The 20,066-nt window shown below is 36.5% G+C and overlaps 1 protein-coding gene across 1 annotated transcript in view; it reads left to right on the top strand.

Annotated features, from left to right (window-relative positions):
• The window catches only part of LOC122801342 (fibrillin-2-like), a 662,974-nt gene that overhangs the window by 315,847 nt on the left and 327,061 nt on the right, over positions 1–20,066 (top strand). Inside the window, exons 38-41 of the mRNA XM_044070882.1 lie at positions 2,675–2,788; positions 3,739–3,840; positions 9,711–9,827; positions 12,154–12,282. Coding sequence (XP_043926817.1) covers positions 2,675–2,788; positions 3,739–3,840; positions 9,711–9,827; positions 12,154–12,282 — 462 coding nt within the window. The remainder of the gene's footprint in view (positions 1–2,674; positions 2,789–3,738; positions 3,841–9,710; positions 9,828–12,153; positions 12,283–20,066) is intronic.

Below are 20,066 nucleotides of genomic sequence, written 5' to 3' on the forward strand. Positions count from 1 at the left end.
TGAAGTAGGGTATGTAGAAAGCTTTTTGTACAATGGAGGCAATATGGTGGTCAAAAGTCAGTTTGCTATCAACCTGGGTGCCCAAGTCCCTCACAACTGATTGCATGCTTAGGACCTTGTTATTAATGTGATAATTTGTGGGGACATCACTCTCCCCAAACGGGATGATGATGCATTTTTTGGCATTCAGTTTGAGGCCATGTTTCTAGCACCAGTCATATGTTTGGGTGAACTGATGACAGCGTCCAGCTTACAGTCATCTGCAAACTTGGCCAACCATAGCCCACTGGTTTTGGCCTGCACCTCAGAAATGTATATCCCAAACAACAAAGGCACCAAGACCCATCCCTGGAGTACACCACTCATTACAGGTCGACTGCTTGAGGTGGCTTCCCCTATTTTGACTTGGTGGGTTCTATCAGTGACCCAGTTTGCTATCCATCTGGTAACATACAGAGTGATGCCTAGTTGAGAGAGTTTATCTATTATACCTGAGTGGGGAATAGTATTGAAGGCCTTAGCTAGGTCAAGGTAGGCAGTGTGCACCATCTTCCCCTCGTCCATGACTTTGGTGACTGTCTCAAATAAGTCAACCAAATTTAGCAGGCATGATCTCCCCTTGAAAAAAAAAACAATCTGTGTGGTATCAAGTGTTTGGAGGTTGCCAATGTCCTTGTTAATGAGCTCCATGATAATCCACTCCATGGCCTTGCATATCAGGCTAGTTGGGCTGATTGGTCTAAATTTTCCTGGATTGGTGGATGTTCCACCTTTGTGCAAAGGGATGACAGTGGCTGTCCGCTACTCAACTGGGACAAAGCCAGTACTTGGGCTGTGGTTGAACAGGATGCCTAATGGTGCTGCAAGATCCTGCGTGAGTTCATTTAGGATGCATCCTGGGATGTTATCAGGTCCCATGGAGGCTGTATTTGTGCCTTTGAGAGGCAGTGACGACTTGCTCCCTAGACATAAGGAGAGGGGGGCAGGTGCTGGGGATCTCCTGCTTTACTGATAGGGAAAAGAGGAGTGAAGTTGATAGTGGTATCCCTCTACTAGGTAAGTAGCCTTACTATGCACTTACCTCACTAGCATGTTATTGTACATCCAATGTGCCAAATGTTGGATTTTTCAGATGTAGTTTCCACGAAGATGCATTTATCACTGGGTGTTCATTTGGTGCAAGGATACCAAGTGCTGTCATGATGATTATTGATGGCACTGGTGATCTTAGACTTAGTACATAAAAACACAGCACCTGAAACCACAACTTAAGCTTTATTCTCAGTTACTTACTCTCACCTTCTCTGGGGAAAATGGTTAACTGGAATATGACATCATTAATGCTAGTATCCTGAGTTATGTAAGAACAATGAAATTCTAACAATGACATCATGAGCATACCATGAAGAGAGGTAACATAAAGAAAAGCATGGCAGAAAAAAATAATTGTGCTAGTAAAAATATGTTTAGTTTGGATGGCTAAGGTCGTGTAGAATGATAAAGGCCTGACTATGCCCAAATGAACCAAGTCTGATCAACAGACTGTGCACCTCAAGGAATTGTCGGAGGGAGTGGAGGGAGTGATTGTTGCTGGGTCACCCATGCCAGGAGAAGGGTGGTGGCTTTACTTCACCACTTGCTGATACCTACCAGAAGTGCAGTAGAGCATTTTCTTGTGAATATGAGCTAGCTATTTGGATTAACACATAGCAGAGATAACATATAGAGGCATACCTCCTGTAGGTGGAGATATCAAAGAGCGTATATGAGGTATGGGGATGCTGTGCTTGTAGAGATGTAGACCATCCCTCAGAACTGGAGGCTGGTGCCCATTCCACAGCAGTTGAAGAATGGTTTGATGAACACCCTCAGGCAGGAATGGATAGGACATATGATTCTCACCTACCTCAGTATGTCCCCTCCCCCCATAGAGCAAATGGGACAGTGGAGGTAGTGGAGCCATCAGTCACACCCAGTAGGAAGCAGAAGTGTTTCCACATTAGGCATATTAAACCAGGATACCAGGAACACTGAGGTCTAGTAGTGGCAGCGGTGCATTAATACAGACATGCATCAGGCCAAAAGTAGAAAAAATGAAAAGGCTGCATAGGCACAACAGGAAAAATAATAAAACCTTCAGGAGTAATAATTGGACATCATTCATCTCAGCAATCTCTGTTTTCCTCATTAATATATGTTTGATTCTTTTCTTGTTAAACAAAGTTACCAAAATGATCCCTTTCATAATGCCCGGCTTTCTGATATTTATAACAGTTACTTATTGAGCATCTTTATACACACACATACAGATATACACAGCCATATGTATAATAAATATACACACAAGCACACTGATGCACACACAAACACACACACACACACACACACACACACACACACACACACACACACACACACACATTGGCATATGTATCTTTGTGTGCATATGAGCAGCTATGAGTGCCTATGAATGTGTCTGTGTATGTGTACAAATGCATGCATGCATATTTTGTGTGTGTGTGCGTGTGTGTGTGTGTGTGTGTGTGTGTGTGTGTGTGTGTGTGTGTGTCTCTCTCTTGCAGGTCTACATTTTCGGTTGTCTGCTTGTGTATACTGCACTCTACTGTTTCAAATGTGATCAGGCAACAATATATTTCATATTTGTTTTCTGCAGGAAATGGAACCATCTGCAGTGATATAAATGAATGTTTAGCTTCCCCTTGTCCTACCGGTACAGTTTGTTTTAACACACAAGGAAGCTTTTACTGCTCATCACCTTCAGTTACAGGTAACTGATTAATACTTTTCTATTCTTAAGTATTGATTTTGTTGTGTGTAAGATTACTTTATATTTTGTTTTGAGTATTTTAGAATTACAATACATGTTTAAAATATAAGGAACTAATAGATCTGGTACTATTTTTTTCCTTAAGATTCCCGATGAAAATTGTATTCTCAATGAAGTAGCAAGTGTAAATGTTAACACATCAACAGTACATGTGTGTGTGTGTGTGTGTGTGTGTGTGTGTGTGTGTGTGTGTGCATGTGTGTGTGTCTGTGTGACTGCGTGCATGTGTGCGTGTGTGTGTGTGTGTGTGTGTGTGTGTGTGTGTGTGTGTGTGTGTGTGTGTGTGTGTGTGCGTTTGTGTGTGCACTCATGCCCACACAACTGCTTTATCTAGATTTATAGGAAGAACAGTAACTCTAACTGCACCACTATTCTATTTAGAGAAATAATAAAAAAGCACTACTGAAATGTTGCTCATTGTGGCTTTATCTTGTTTTTGAATGACAAAATGTTAGCATTATGCTACTAGGCCAGTGGAGTTGGTCAAATTAAGCTGGTGGTGACATCTTTCTGAATCTTTGCAAATAAAAAAAGAACAAATGTTCTGTTATTTCATCATACAGTACAAGGAACTTTGACTTAATTTCATCATTTATTTCATATAAAATATCGAACTGTGTACGGTAAATTCATTATTTATACCCTTTATCTTAATCTCATATGAAAAGGGTTTCCTTTTTGGAGTAGTTGGAAGGTAGGGCATATTTCTGATGGACTTGTAAAGAATTATTAAACCACAGGATGTAAAGTTATCTCCACTGGTGCTGGGCAACACAAATGTGTTTCTTATATGCTATTTTATTTACCTTTCAGTCCTATGTAATATGTGATTTTACTTTGTGTGAGGCCATCCATATTTATTTATTAGTTTTTGTTTTTCTTTTTTGAAGCTCAAACTGATGGGTGTACAAATGCATGCTCAGTGAATGCAACTTGTACAAAAAATAATTCAACAGGATCTTCCAACTGTGTGTGCAAACAAGGTTTTACAGGTGAGTTAAAAAGCATGGAGCTGTGAACTCTGTATACTTTGTTTCAGTATTATTTTCCTGTTTATGAAAAACTTTACCTCTAGGATTTTACACAACAAAATTCTCCACTGTCAGCGACAGCTCTACATAGCTGATTTAGGTAATTGTGTCGAGTCACATAAAAGTTACAGTATTACACTGCCTCTATGAGGTTAGAGGTTGGCATAATGGTTAAGGTGTTTACCCTACAGACACAAGGTGCAGGGTTTGATTCTAACATTGGGCAACTGGCTAGGCTTAAAATGGCCCACAAGTGTAGTTAGCCTAGTACTAATCTATGAACCTAAATATAATTACTTACTCCTTACTTAAATCAGAGGACAGTCATTGTGATGTGTAGCTCTGGTCACTCAGTTACACAGAAAGGCAGTGTGAATAATGTCAGGATATGCCATCTGAAAAATGGTAAACTGTATTCTGTACAAAATGGCTGTTTGTGATTAAGGATGGCAACACTTTGTTCATTACAATTACATTAGCAGCTGGACCGCGACTTAATACTTTGTGAGCTGGAGCATTTCTTTAAATGACAATGCTATGTATTTACCTTAAAGTGGCAAAGCTATAAGATGTATACAGTGCAAAGCCTGGTTATTCTGAGCTCAGGCACATCAGGTATACTCTCAGAACCATGGCATTCAGCTTAAGACTGGCTCATCTGAAAGATATTGTGTATTTTTCTGATTTCATCTTACTATAGCAACATCTGTTTGTACCATGTATAACTTCTGTTCAACACCTTTGCACACTACAACACCTGTTGTGTCCTACTTTCTACCCCCACAAGCACACGTCAGCCTGGCTGAAAGGTTAGTGGTTGTATAAAACAGCATCTGTCATATAACTTGTACAAACTTTTAACTCTTTGATCATTTCGTTTTTTTGACTGTTACAGAATAGTTTTGGTTTTACTTTAGATTATGATTTTGGAATTTTAGCTCTTATTATCTTTCAAGTATTAGTTGAAATGGACTTAATCCTGTGGTATATTTCAATATGTCATGAAAACTCTGAGGAAAAGGATTTCTCAGAATATTTTTAGTTGTTTGAACTATTATATTAACATTACATAGGTTCATAGGTCATTACTAGGTTTGCAATCCAGGGAACCATTGAGAAGCATAGCCCAAATTCTCAGCTGCCCATGCAATCATTAACTCAAGTTAATGAAGGCTTTCTATTGTATAAGTAAAAATATAGTCATCAGCAAACTGTTGAAATTCTGTTAACATGAACTGTAAACCATTGTTTGTAACCAGTTCAATTGGTACCCTATATCTAATGAACACTGTCTTGATTATTGCTTCTACTTATTGGCTAGTCATTGTCGGTACATGATATGATAATATGGTCCAAGATATGAGTGTAATAGTCCCCTGCTGTTAAGTAAATGTTGCCCTCAAACTTGCAAATGTGAGCTGCTATCTTTTGCCTTGGGCCTTGTAGTAAGGATGTTGGTAGTATGAGCTCTCGTCTTTAAAGTGTTTGTGAACAATACAGAATTGGCACTTTGACACAGGGTTTCCAATATTTTAATGCTCGGTCACCTTACTGACATGTTGGCTCTTTTTTGACATTTCATGAGACCTCAGTATCCTGTTTTTTACTTGGTACTTCCTCACAATGTGATGAAGGTACAATTCTGTCTTTGTTCAGCAATAAATCATGTTCATTTGTGTTCTGATTGTGTAGTACTTATACTTGAACATACCTATCAACCTCTTAGTAAAAGAAATCTGGAGAAAGCCTTACAAAATGGGGACAAAGGCACAAAAATAGGGCCAGAATTTAAATATTGTTCTTACAAACTTCAAAAGTTGCTAGAGCAACAGGATTTGTGTTAACATACATTTTCTGAAGGATTTGACGTCTGAAACTCAAATGTATGTCATTATTTAGTGAAGTCAAGCTGCAGATCATTCCAGTGATTTGCCAGAAAAACAAATTTTATGAGGAACAGACCAAAAATATGAGGTACAAATCTGGACATTTTGCAAAAATCTGGACAGTTGAGAGGTATGTACATGCGATGTTTTGCCATTGCCAATAATTAGATCATCAATCTGAAATGTATTTGAAAATCGTATGCAACTCATGATCATGTCTAGTAACTTGATTTAACTTTTCCAATCACTTGGTAGTTACAGGTCTAGTTGTCATTGTATTCTGCACATGGATTGCCTCTTCTTCAATATATGTCACTAAATGATTACATATAGGATTGCTGGATAACGTCAGCCATGATTTATTGTTTTCCAAGCACATGAATTGCTCTGACTTTGAACCTTTTCAATCATATGAGTAGTATTTGACAACTACACAGTACTTAATTTAGATCATAAGAATTAATCAGAGAAACCAATGACTTGTGGTCAGTCTAAAGTCTGAAACCCTTTAAACCAAATAGGCAGCTGTAGATATTCTCTTTTTAATTCCCACACACTCACAAGCTGCTCTTTCTTGATTTTTAAATACTCAAAAACCTGGGCTGTGTCTGCAAATGGTCTATTATAGTCGGTTTACTACCCCGGAAAACAAACTAAATATATAAATGTAAATATCGGTCAGCATTCTAGAGCAGTAGGCAACAGGGTGCCATACTCATTCATCCACTTGCAGTAGTACTGACCCTACACCGTAGCTACTAGAGTAAGCACTCCCAATGCTTGGTTTGATGACATCTTACTATGCTAGCACTGCAGCTCTCATTAGCGTGTGTTATACTTACCTGAAAGCTTGGGCTCAACCATCTCCCATGGCCAAGGTATCTCTTTCTTCAACCCATCTATCAATGAGTGTGGCACAGTCTGGCATAGACGTCTTAAAAATGTGTTTAGTTAAATGTAAAAGGCCATAGGAGTGGCAATAAGAGATGTAGGTTTTGATAAGCATTTACAAATGCATAAACATCAGTAGCTTTTCTGTACAGTGAGCTCATTTGTTGAAAAGTGATATTAGTAAATGAACTACAAAGAATGTATTGTATTAGCAACTTCTAGCTTTTAAGAAAAGATCACTGGAAGAGCACTCTTACAGCAAAAATATGTTATAACACTTTTTATTTGTAAATTGATGATCAAGATACGATATGTATGGTCATCATTTAATATAAAAAATAATGTTCGTTTTAGCAAATATATACTGGATTCATCAGAAAAAAACTAAATTCTCCAGAAAGTATCTAGAAACTTTAACTTTGAATATGAATGGAGGCATAATAATGGCTAGAGATTTTAACAGTATTCTTAAAGAAAATGATACCTGGTAAATTAACAAACCTTGAATTTTAGAATCAGCTAAGGTTTCAGTTGATACTACAACCTTATGATGCTAAATTTGCCAGTACTGAATTATTCCTTAACCACCATATATGCAGACAGTAACTACTGCTTGATATTTGCAGGCGTATACACTTATCCAAAAACACCACTGCAATTTTTTCTGAATCTTCTGCTGCATCAACTAAACCTCAAAGAGCCAGGATTTGAAGTAATGAGATTGCTTATGTGCCTTTGTTGCTTTCTTATGATCTAATTAAATGGAACAGAATAAAATAACGGAGTATCAATGGAAGGATATAAATTAATTCTTCTGCTGCCCTTTCAGCAGTGGAACTAATTCCAGAGTATGTTTGTGCTATGTTAAGACTTTTACTAATAAATATGACTCCTTCTCTATGACTTACAATTGCACACTTTTGAGTAGAGAGACAATCTCAGTAGCAGTCTCTTTGACTGATCCATTGTAATATTAATCTAGATTATTCATCTGATGGTCTCCATTACTATCCCCCATTTTTCTGATATATGTTTCTGATAATATGTTTGTAAGAAGAGATACTATCAAAAATGATCCAGTGGATGTGTATTTAGTTTGTTGTTCTAGGATTTATTCAAACTCTTGCTGTGGTTTACTTCTTTTTGGATCTCCTGACTCTTTGGCCTATAAACACCAGGCATCTATGCTGGCTGCAGATCGATCACTCTAACCTTTCCTAGGATGATAGTGCATACTGTGCTCACCATTTCCACACCTATGCTTCCCCTTTTATATTCAGTGACACATACGTGATATGATTCAGTCAGCACTGCCCAACTAAATCATCTCATTCCAGATACCCTAATAAAATGTGCTAGTACCGATACATACCAATATATTTCTTTTATACTTTCCTTCAGGTCTAACTCATCAGAGATGCACTGACATTCATTCAAACTGCACATAAAATAATAATTCACATTTTAACCACTGCACTACTGCATATATTATGCTACTATTAAGACTGAGTATTAGCAAAACAGCTCATCAAACAGTCATGTAGGAACCATTACTACTTACTATTGTCAATGTCAACAGTGAACCTTGGTTACCCTAAACTCATACTAGTTGAAATTCTTATTGGCTGCCTTAATTAGAACTAATCTATTGCTGGATTCAGTCTCTTAATTACTATGTTTTGGCTGTGCCACATTTCCCATGGGAAATACCTCACATAACTTTCACCCTGAGTGAAATTCCCTTCTCTGTTAAGAAGAGATTTTAGTTACACTGCCTCTTTGTGATTTTGCATGCTTACAGCTACATGTAAACGTCACATAGTCGCATGCTTACAGCTACATGTAAACGTCACATAGTCGCCGTGTATAGCATCTACTATTTTCTTTTTCAGAATGAATGTACATTGTTTTATTACAGCCCATTTTATCAAGAGTCACTTATATCAATTTGTAAAATGCACAAAGTCCGATGGCTTATTTTTCCACAGGCTTTACCTCGTCCCTACTGTCTGTTCAAAGGGGTGAACTTCCTTACCATTATAAATAACTTTCAGGTCAATAAACCTTCATAGGTTCATAGTTCATAGGTTAGTACTAGGTTATCTGCCCTTTTGGGCCATTTGAAGCCTAGCCAGTTATCCCCATGTGAGAATCAAACCTTGGACCTTGTGTCTTTAAAGTAAACACCTTAACCATTATGTCATCCTCCCACCCCCTTTACTGATGGACCATAGCTTATATCCTTGTAGGAACCAGGGCAATTTTCTTGCTACCTGTAGCTTGCATTCTGTTTCAGGAAACTATATTGGTCAGTACCATTTTATGTATGCTACTGACAGGATGCGATGAATCTCTATCTGCTGCATGCTGACAGTCTTCATGTAGACGCTTAGTCCCAATTCTGGCAGAACTTCAAGTTGTTTTCAGTACATGCTTCATTTTGTTTATGCTTTTTGGCTCCTTCAAAGAATGATGCCTTATTAATAAAGCATTTCATGGAAAACATCTTTAAATAATCTCTTCTCTCCATTACATTTTTGACCTCACGATGGTTGCATCCATCAGTTTAGACTATTAAGCTGAACCATCATTTGATAAACTAGTGCTCGATAATCCAGCATTAAGGTTTTCTTATTCTGGCATTAAATATTACAGTTTCTGGGTTGAAATGACCTTTTGGTCTCTAGGGTATCTCAGTGATTTATCACTTTTGTGCACAATGTGGTCTTTTTGTTATTTGATAGTATTTTACTTTAATGTATAAGTATCAAACATTTGTCTGTCTTAAGCAATTTAGTCTAGTGTACATTTTCAACTCCTTATTATTTTTATTACTTTTATTTTTAATAGTCAGCAAATAATTCATATATCTCTTTGTGCTATGACTTGCCAATTCTGTAATGAAACAAAAAAAAAGATATTTCAGGTTTCTAGTGGCTTACCTTAACTCTTGTACATGTCCCCTGAGATAGTGTAGGTGTAAATTTCCTGCATGTAACAAGGTTGTCTTCAATTTAATTATAAAGCCAATAGTAATTTGTTTATATTTCACAGGAAATGGAACCATCTGCACTGATATTAATGAATGTGCTTACACTAACTGCTCATCTAATGCAACCTGCATAAACACACCTGGAAGTTACACCTGTGTCTGTGCAGCAGGATTTACAGGTAAGATAGTCACTTCTTTACAAACCATGCATTCAATATCTCTCTTAACATGAAGATAATGCCCTACAATCCAATAATGTCTAAAATAAGGTATATGCAGCTTTATTAATTACATTTTAATTTATCAGGCATTATCTGCTTTTACATTTTTATATTTATTGTATAAATTCAGCTGATTCTTTATTTGTTGTCTTAGATTGTCTTAATGTAAGTCATCACTTAATGTAGAATGTATAAAATAAAATAAATTAAGCAGATCTTACCTTTCACATATTTTCATTAATTAACAGTGCACAATGATTTTAAGCAATGCACTGTTACTGTGACAGCCATTATTTTTTATAATTATGTTAGAGAATCGAAATGTTACCAAATTTGTTAAAACTGCCTAAGAAGTGAGTTTCTATTAATTGTGGTATAGATAGTTGAGACAACGCAACTCTTCTGTTTATGGTAGTGGTGTAGTCTATAATTTCCTTGGATGTATGTTTTCTCAGTGAATGAAACCTGATTCCAAGGAGAGTTATAATTCTTTTTGTGGGGATAGGGGTTTAAGTGCACCAGCACACCCATGAAGCAGAACAGTACCTTCCATCTTCATAATTACATCATTGTCTCTGAACTTATATCATCATGGGAAAATGAACTCCTCGGAAATAATTCAATTTTTGTAAGAAGTTTTTTGGTGTAGTGATACAAGTGACACCTTCTGACAAAAATCACAGCTATCAAAATATCTAGCTATGTAATTCATTGTAAAAAAAATATCTTGTCCAGTTATTCTCACATAACCATTTTGTTTTCACTATCAAACAGTTCTTTACTTTCTCTTTTTTCAAAGAATTAATGTACATGAAAAAGGAAACACATATTCTTACTATGTAATAAAAAATATTCCTGTAATGCATCTCCATGTATAGATATTACAGTTGAAATTATGACTTGCACAAGAGATACAGAAAATGATGCCATTCAGAAGTAAAGGCACTATGATCATTATCGACATTTATGTATAAATTAGGCTTTTTGTAAGAAATATTTGTATATTATAAAAGAACACAAATGTAATTCATTGTAATGGACACAGTAACAGTGCCACATGCAGTATGTAGACATGATGGTTATGCATTATTTGTATAAAAATGTAATCTACTGCCTTGTCAATTGGACATTTATCCTACCAAATCTCTTCAAGTGACAGCAGTGCATGTGTGGCATGAGTGACATTTTCTTATACAAAAGTATTAGCTGTTTGTACAACTGTACATCTTAGCACATGCAGGACACATACTGACTTATAATGCAGTTTGAGTGGTATTTGAGTTATCAAGGAGAGCATAGCCTAGCAGGTGCTGCTTAAGATAAGAAGAAAGACTGAAGAAGCCCAAGCTGTAGCTTAAATGAAATGAAGGGAAGGCTCATATTGCAGCCATTTATGATCCAAAAGTGGTTTGCAATTAGGCTCCTTCCAATGATATGGCACTTCTGTGGCTATAAGGTAAAAATAATGTTATAGATCAATTATTTGTATTTAATGTAGCTTTGCAATTTATGATAGCGATCAATGATAGAGGCAGGTATTACATATCTGTAATGATGAAGAAGCATGTTCAACTGGGTTTATGTTTGTGGAGTTTTGAGTGTTATAGCTGGAAGTCGAGCAATACTCTCTCAAAATTTGTTCTGTAGTTAGTGAGGAGGTTCATCAGTATAATAACTCATTGAATGCACTGGTAACACTTAAGGTATAGATATACTCGTCAGCTGGTAATATAAGGATAATCAGGAAACTAGAGGCTGTTTCAGTATTCAGTGTTCGTGAATGCTAAGGTCATCAGTGATAACGTTTACAATAAGATTTATGACACACAGACTAAGTAAGCTCCAGTATAACATAGAGCAAACAGCAGTGACGAATAATTGCATAACCCTGAGATGGTAATCATCTGCGGATTGTATGGGAGTAACTGTTCTTACTGATATTATAGGAGAGCTGCATTATATAGTTTCAAGTAACTGCCTTGATTTGGTTTTCTTTAATTTATTAATTAGGCAAAACAGCTGTTATTTGGTGTCACTTTCTGCTGTACCTACAAATAAATTTGGTGTAGAAGCCAAATGTATAATTGCTAAAAAGGAGAACAGACTATATAAAGTACAGAAAGGTTGAAAATAGTTTATCTGTTTCATTATTTTATGCAGATGTCTGTAATACAAACAACTGAAGGAAGGACAGCTATCAATGCTTACTAGTATTAAATGAAGGAACGTAGAAAAAAGAAAAACAAGAACTGTAATAACAGTATTGTAATATTATGTTCCCTAGGAGATGGACAGGTCTGTGTCGACATCAATGAATGTAACAACACAACATCTACTTGTCGGCCTGGCATGACTTGTGTGAATACAATTGGAAGTTACATTTGTACCTCAACTACTCCTTCTCCTACAACAGGTAAATGACTAATAAGTTACTTAGCTACTACATGACATGAGTTTATGATTGTTAGGACAGATAATATAACATAGTCTTACAACTGATAGAATAACACTGGCTAATAATTATTTGTGCATGCTGCATGCAATCTTGTAATTCTCTATTTATAAGTAATACAAGTCGCTTTAACTGTGCTATAGGACATTTACAACAGAAGCCACTCAAGTTTCATTTACAAAATATAGTGTTGCATCTTATTGGACATTAGAAGTAAAAGCTGATACAACCTTTAAATAGGGTAAAAAATACAGTACATGTCTATCGAATAACATAAATACTTAGGATATGAAAGCAAGTCTATATTGAAGTATCTGTGTTCTTATCATATCTCATTATTATGCCTTATGTTAATATCCTGCTTCTATAGCTTGTTTCACTCTGAAAAAGCAAGCCTTTAAAATAGCTAATAAACACAGAACAATTCTCTCTCTCTCTCTCTCTCTGGTAAGCTCTATTTTGTCTCCTAAAACAATTTATATTTTTTATTTCTGCAATATTGGTTACATAGAGTTGAGTTTATTCAGTCCTATTGTATCTAAACTATTTCACTTCTGAAGTAAATTAATAACTCAACAGAGAACGTGTCAGAAGTCTTTAATAAAACCTAAAGAATGTTAACTCCTTGACTAAAGTCTTGAAGGAAATGAAGCATCAGCATAAAAGTAACATTTAAATGAGAACCGCACCACAAATGGGGGGGTGTATGTACGTATATATATATATATATATATATATATATATATATATATATATATGCTTTTCTGTATACCTTGACCTTTTCTGCATTACTATTGTCTCTGTATCAAAGTAAATGCTTATTATTATTTTCTCATTTTGCATACTCCACCATGGCTGAAAGGGGGGGTGCCAAGAGTAGTCTGATTTTCTTTAACAGTCAATGCCCTCACCTTCCTGATGACAGATTAAGGGACAAACAGAAGTCCCTATGATGAAATGATGATTTGCTATGGTTTTCTCTCTCACCGGCTTACAACAGTACTGTGACTGCTAACTTCTGACAGCATCAGTCTGCATTTTAATTACTTTACTTACTTTGGATTTCAGTAGTTGCCTTCTCTGATACACTATTTTCAGGAACGTTTAAATAATAGGCTTATAATGTAACAGAGTAAATTGTCATTTTTAAAGTAAAAACAGTAGTTCAGTATTCAAGTGTGGGGAATCTGACCCCGTGATTCATAGATGATTCTTGTCCTTAGAAGGTCTGTGTTACATTCACAGTTTTTAAGTTTTTAATATTGTAGCTTCAATTAAAGTCCATTTCTGCACACCCCCTTTTTCTCAGTTTTACACATGGGATTGGGATGTTACTTCACTTGAGAAAATAATCGTGAGCCAAGATTTGCACTCCCACTGAAGTTCTTTCACACTACCCACAGTAACACCTATGACAAATTTATTGTATCCATTCGACCTACTGCATGCCTATGGAATGTGGGAGGAAACCTCTGTGAACACAGAGAGGATATGCAGACGCCACACGGAAGGCACCCTTGCTGAGAATCAAACTGGGGGACAGTGCTAGCCACTGTGCCATTGTGCTGCTCTTGCCACTGTGCCCTCCTTGAATTAGAGTCTTCGATGTTAATCTCAATTTTCCAAATCACTGACTTGTCTCAACAAAACAATGTATGCAATGCAAAAATGCTATAACAAAGCACCAATAGAAACATGCAATTCTACAAAAAATGGTGTGAAAAATGCAAAATCAAATACTTAAAGAAAATAATAAAAGTAAGATGAAAACATTTTCATTCTTTGTGGCACTCAGAGTTTGATTAAAGGGAAAGTCAATTCATTTGTAATAATAATAATAATAATAAAGTATTGGTTGTCTATTCTTGTTCATTTGCATCTGAAAACTAAGCTTCAAAGCTTTGCTTTTGTTCAGACTCCATGATACACAATTTTTCTGTGGTGTGATGCTGGCAATCTGTGCACATTTGGCATGTTTAGTTTCGGATTACAGGGAAGGGAAAAAAGTTTTTAAAAGAAAAAAAAACTTGACATATGAGTGGAGTTCTCCATTAAGAAATTACAGGATCATGACTTCAGCATACAATTGACTGTCTTTGCCCAATTTAACCCTTTATGTTTTAATGTAGCACACTGTAAAATATAAAATCATTATTTATATTGTAGTTGCCTCTAAAGTTGTAAAATACATCCATTATTGATTACACTTTCTAAGTTACAAGACATTAAGAGGCTAGCATTATTTGCATGACATTTATTAAATGTGGCATATTATGTATATTCTCTAATGTATTCCTCTAGCCTCACTCTGAATTTCCTTTTAGTTTCACTTATGAAATAAAATCTACAGAAAAATCATAAAACAGAAATCACAGACTCTGTAGCAGAGCTAAACTGTCCTTTGCATTCAAATATCATACGGTTTTTATATTTAACTTGACATAATTATTCATAAATATTATAATATCTACAAGAAAAAAGGTCCATAAAGCTGAATGTGTGTTAGACAGAATCTTGATTTCTGTTAAAGCTTTTACTGTCAAGTATGTCACATAAATTTCAACTTGTCTTGTAAGAAATAGCTACTATCATAAAAAAGTTAGAGTCAAAAAAACAGTCGTAAGTGACAGAATAGTCCTATGCTTAAGTAAATATAATACCAAGTCACTGGTAACAACATTATACTCAGTAACAAAATGAAGCAATTCTTTGTTAGTTTGCTTATGTGATACACTGATGTCTCCTTGTAATAGTTGTGAGGTCCAAACTCTGGGCCTGTAATCAAGGAGCCTGAATCCTCACCACTGACACTTGGAATACAAATGGGTATACTCAATATTTCCAGATGCAGACCTCTTTGCATCAAGCACAATTTCCCTTAAGAGCACACAGGGAACACACTCAGTCTAGGGTCTGGATCTCTCTATCTGTCTCCTTCTAGGTCCCCAGTAAGAATCTCCACTGGTACAGCTATAGGGTTACGTCCTCAGCTGAATGCGCAAGCCAAGTCCTTCAGCACCCTCTCTGTGAAACTAGTGCTTCGTGTCCCTGTAACAAGTAGCTGACATACACACTTTTTACACACACACATATACGCACACACACACACACACACACACACACACACACACACACACACACACACACACACACACACACACACACAAACCCACACACCTGGGAAAGGCTGGCACAGATTACCTGCTGTGACAACTTTGCTCAGACAATAAGGTAGATCCACTGTCACCAATCAGTTACCATAAGGCTCTTAAAAGGGTACTAAATTATACTGAGTGAAGTTAATATTAATACAAATGGTAATTGTAGATTAATGTGTGTGTACAGCTTTAAGAAGCTTTCTAGGGACTTGCACAAATGTAAAAATACTGAGTGCGTGCGAACCTGACTGCCATTTTGTATTAAGCTGTTGAGATGTAAGCATATATGTCTGTGTAGTCTGTCTGTTAATCAGTTCATTTATATTTTGTAAAGCTGCACTCCAACTGATGTGTTTCTGTATAGTAAAGCTTATAAATGAACTACTCTGCCTTTTTGTCATCTATATTAGAGATAGAGAGACGAGTGACAGTAATGTTGACCAAACAGCAAGGCTTTCAGGAGTGGCCAGAGTTATCACCAAATAAATATGTGCAAATACTCTCAAAACTTAAATATTTCCTAAAAAGGACAAGTCACAATTAAAAGCTTAAATATATTTAATAATAATAAAAGAACATGAAAATATTAAATATCTATTTACAGTAAAAAAACAGAGTTTCAGAAACAGGGAATATTAAAAATAACACTGATTAAAAGTTTCACACAGTTATAGAAAAAACAATATTTAGCTAGTTACACTATCTATTCCAGATTGACTAAAAGGTTAACTGTTTCTACTTACTGAATAGAGCAAGGCAAGATGGTTGAGTGGTCATTGTTGTCAGATCTAAGACATAATACAGAATGCTGCTGAGACTTCAGACTCCTTTCATATTAAAACATTATTTTTGTACAGAATGACATCACATACATCTGGTCATCTGACTTCTCGTTTTTATGTAACTCCCACTGAGAGAAGCTATCATGGTTTAGCACCTATGTGTTACCATACACACATATAGAGCATTGCTCAGATGTGGTGCAGCAACTGGAAGTCATAAACCATAAAACTATTCCACTCTTCCTACAGGAGCTACAACCTATTTTCTAGTAAAGACATTTCATCTCTGGCTGCATTCAAAACTGTTGGATAACATATTTATGGCTTAACCCATAAAGCAATTTAATTTAATTTCAAGAATACTTTTTCAAAGTGGATTAACCTCTTCTCTCCCGGTATATGTTGTTACAATGTATACATTTAAACAACTACAATAATGCATGTATATTTCTTTTTTGTCCAGCAGGAAACTCTGTTGATACTTTTTAACACAAGCAACTTTACAAATAAATTTTTAAACACGAACATCTGTACTAATCAGCTTGATTCACAAATTATATATAATTCTTTATAAAATTACAGCTACTTCCACTGGCATGGCTGGCAGTACCTCCTATCATCACAATAGTTAATAAGCATTCCTATTTTTATTTACACTATTTGAATTTATTCTTCTTGAACACTCTCTTTCTACTGTACTTCTATCATAGCTTCTTGCCAAAGCATCTTAATTATTTCATTCTCCTCAGTTAAAAATGCTGTCCACTTATTACATACTAACCTATACTTGCCATAAGGTAAAGCATTTACTGTATGCATCGGGAGACAGCTTTTAGCATGAAGTAAGTCATGTTATTTTCATGCTCTCTGTGTAAAATGGTGATTATATGATTACCTCCCCAGTATCAAATCTAAGTAACAAATCTGCAGTTTAACAATTGACTGTCATCTCACAATTACAAATTTAATGAGTAAAACTCATACCAAAGTAATTAATACTTAACATTGATAAAATATATCATCTTGCAGATCACCATGGCAAATAAATAACAGGTCATCTTAAAAAGTGGATGTAATATGAAACATTATTAACAAAAAAATAGTTCCGTTAGTATAAACTTTATGCCTGCCACAGCCCAAAAATCAAAGTTGCATATGAGAGAACAAATGGGGCACACATTGTTGTTCTTCTAATTTGATAGTAAGTAACGCCATCAAATTAAAAAAAATGTATGTTTTGCCAACAGAAACTAATTCTATCATATACTGAATAAGCTCATCATACCTTTAAAGTGTCACATAGTTGAATAACAAAAAAATTCTTAATATTAGTTATATATTAATGACATCCACTGTCACTGATACATATTAGGACCACAACAGACAAATTTTAATCTCTAAATTTGATTTCCTGTCATATCTAATTAAAAAGAATATCTACTTATTCTTGATTTTCTAAACAATCCTGAAATAAATGGTGAGATAGAGAGCTCATTGGCCAGATTCAATAAAGCCTACAGGTCCATTTCCACAGGTAGCACACTGTTTTGAATTCAATAAGCAGCTCTAAATGGTGTGCAAATCCGTGCAAAGAAGATAAACACTGTAGAATGCATGCTAATCAACCCATTCAAGATGGAAGAGCTATTCAACAAGGTATAAAGCAACCATGTAGACTCAGTGCTGGTTTCCCTGTGAATTCCAAAATCTAGTGGAATACACCCAGAGAAAGGAGTCAGTTAGACCAAGGTCAAGATGTAGAAGAGTTTTCAGACCCTAGGTAACTTATTACAAGTTACATGATGTGGAAATTGTAGTGTACTACAGGGTGGATAGCGACGCACTACAGGAACTCTGCAACCTCTGTTGTCCTCAACTCAGAGCCAGGGCAAACCAAGAGGAACCCATCCCAGTAGAGACAAAGGTATGTGCAGTATTTAGAATTTTAACTACAGATACCTTTCATAGATGAACAGGAGACATTTTGGGAGTGTCACAGGCATCATTATCCAGGATCCTCCATCAATTCCTGAATGCTATGCTTCAACGTACTAGTGACCACATATATTTTCTCTGTACTCCTGAGGATAGGGCCAGCAATATGCAGGAGTTCTACCCTGTAGCACACTAGCCTGAAGTACTGGGTGCTGTAGATTGCATACATGTAGAATTTAAGACACCATCCAAGAAACAGGGAATGCTCTATATTAATAGAAAGGGCTCCCACTCTATTAACTGCCAAGTCATGTGTAATGCCAAAGAAATCATCTGGAATGTTTGGCTGGCAACCCAGGCAGTTACCATGACTCACATATTTGGCACATCATTAGTGGGGATATCCCACAGCGTTATTAACTGGGGGATGCAGGTTATGCACTGGAACTGTAGCTGATGACACTCATCAGAAACGCACACACACACACACACACACACACACACACACACACACACACACACACACACACACACACACACACACACACACACACACACACACACACACACACACACACACACACACACACACACACACACACACACACACACACACCTGCTGAAGAATGCCATAACGAGGCACATACTCAAACCAGGAATATCATAGACTGTGTGTTTGGACTGCTGAAGTTGTGGCTCCAGTGCCTAGGTACATCTGGGGGAGCCCTGCAGTACAATCCATGGACATGTACTGAAATATTCACAGTATGTGTCATGCTACATAACATCATGCTGAGATAGCCTCAGCATGATCAACAAGAGGAAGGAGCACACATCACAGGATCATGGGATCATAGGAAGTTACTAGGCTACTGGCCCTAGGGCACTTACAAGCCTAGCCAAGTTCTACCCTTATTTCCATGATCGACACCAATTGCCCTGTCTAAGAGGAACACAGGTGGAACCCTTGGGGTAAATTTATGGTTACCCATCCAATTGTCCAGATTGTGTTTGAAGAGGGCCAATGAGGTGCTCTGTTTGACATGAAGTGGAAGTCCATTCCAAAGATGTGGTAACCACTGGAAGACAAATCTGTCCCCCAGCAGATTCTATTAATGTCACATAACAAGTTAAGGTCTTTAAAGGGAGTAACCCATGTACCATTTGACTTGCAGATATGCAGCATTTCCAATAAATCATGGTCAAAGACTGCCTTATATGCAAGGCAGAGATCACCTCTGAGTAGTCTGTATGAAACAGAATAGAGTGACAGTGATTTCAGACAATCCTCATAGGATAGATGCTAAAGACCTTGAATTTTCCTTGTGAGAAACCTTTGTGGTCTTTGAAATTGCTGCAGGTGCTTGGAAAGGTACATACCAAAAGGGGTGTTGTACTCAATTATTGGCCTGATGAGGGAAGAGTACAGGGAGGTTATAATTTCTTTTTTTTGGATGCAATGTCCTTACTTATGAGATGAACAATACAGAATGCCCTTCTTACCACTGTGGAGACATGGTGATCAAAGTTAAAGTTGCTGTCAACCTGTATGCCCAGGTCTTTCACCAATGAGTACAAACTTAGAGTGTTGTTATTGTTGTGGTAGTTAGCAGGAACATCACATTTACTGAAATGGATAATACATTTTTTGCATTGATTTTAATGCCATAACTTTGGCACCAATTAGTTGTTTGTGTAAGATCCTCTTCCAAGATGCTGACATCATTTGGAGATTTTATGACTGCTCTCAGTTTGCAGTCATCAGCCACAGACTTTTAGTTTTAGCTTGTACTTTAGAGAAAGAGATTCAAAACAGTAGATGTCCCAAGACTGATCTCTGTGGAAAACCACTGGCTACAGGTCTGCTGTT

This window comes from Protopterus annectens, chromosome 4.part1, assembly GCF_019279795.1.
Source record: "Protopterus annectens isolate FY-2018-M chromosome 4.part1, PAN1.0, whole genome shotgun sequence".
NCBI classification, from domain to species: Eukaryota; Metazoa; Chordata; order Ceratodontiformes; family Protopteridae; genus Protopterus; species Protopterus annectens.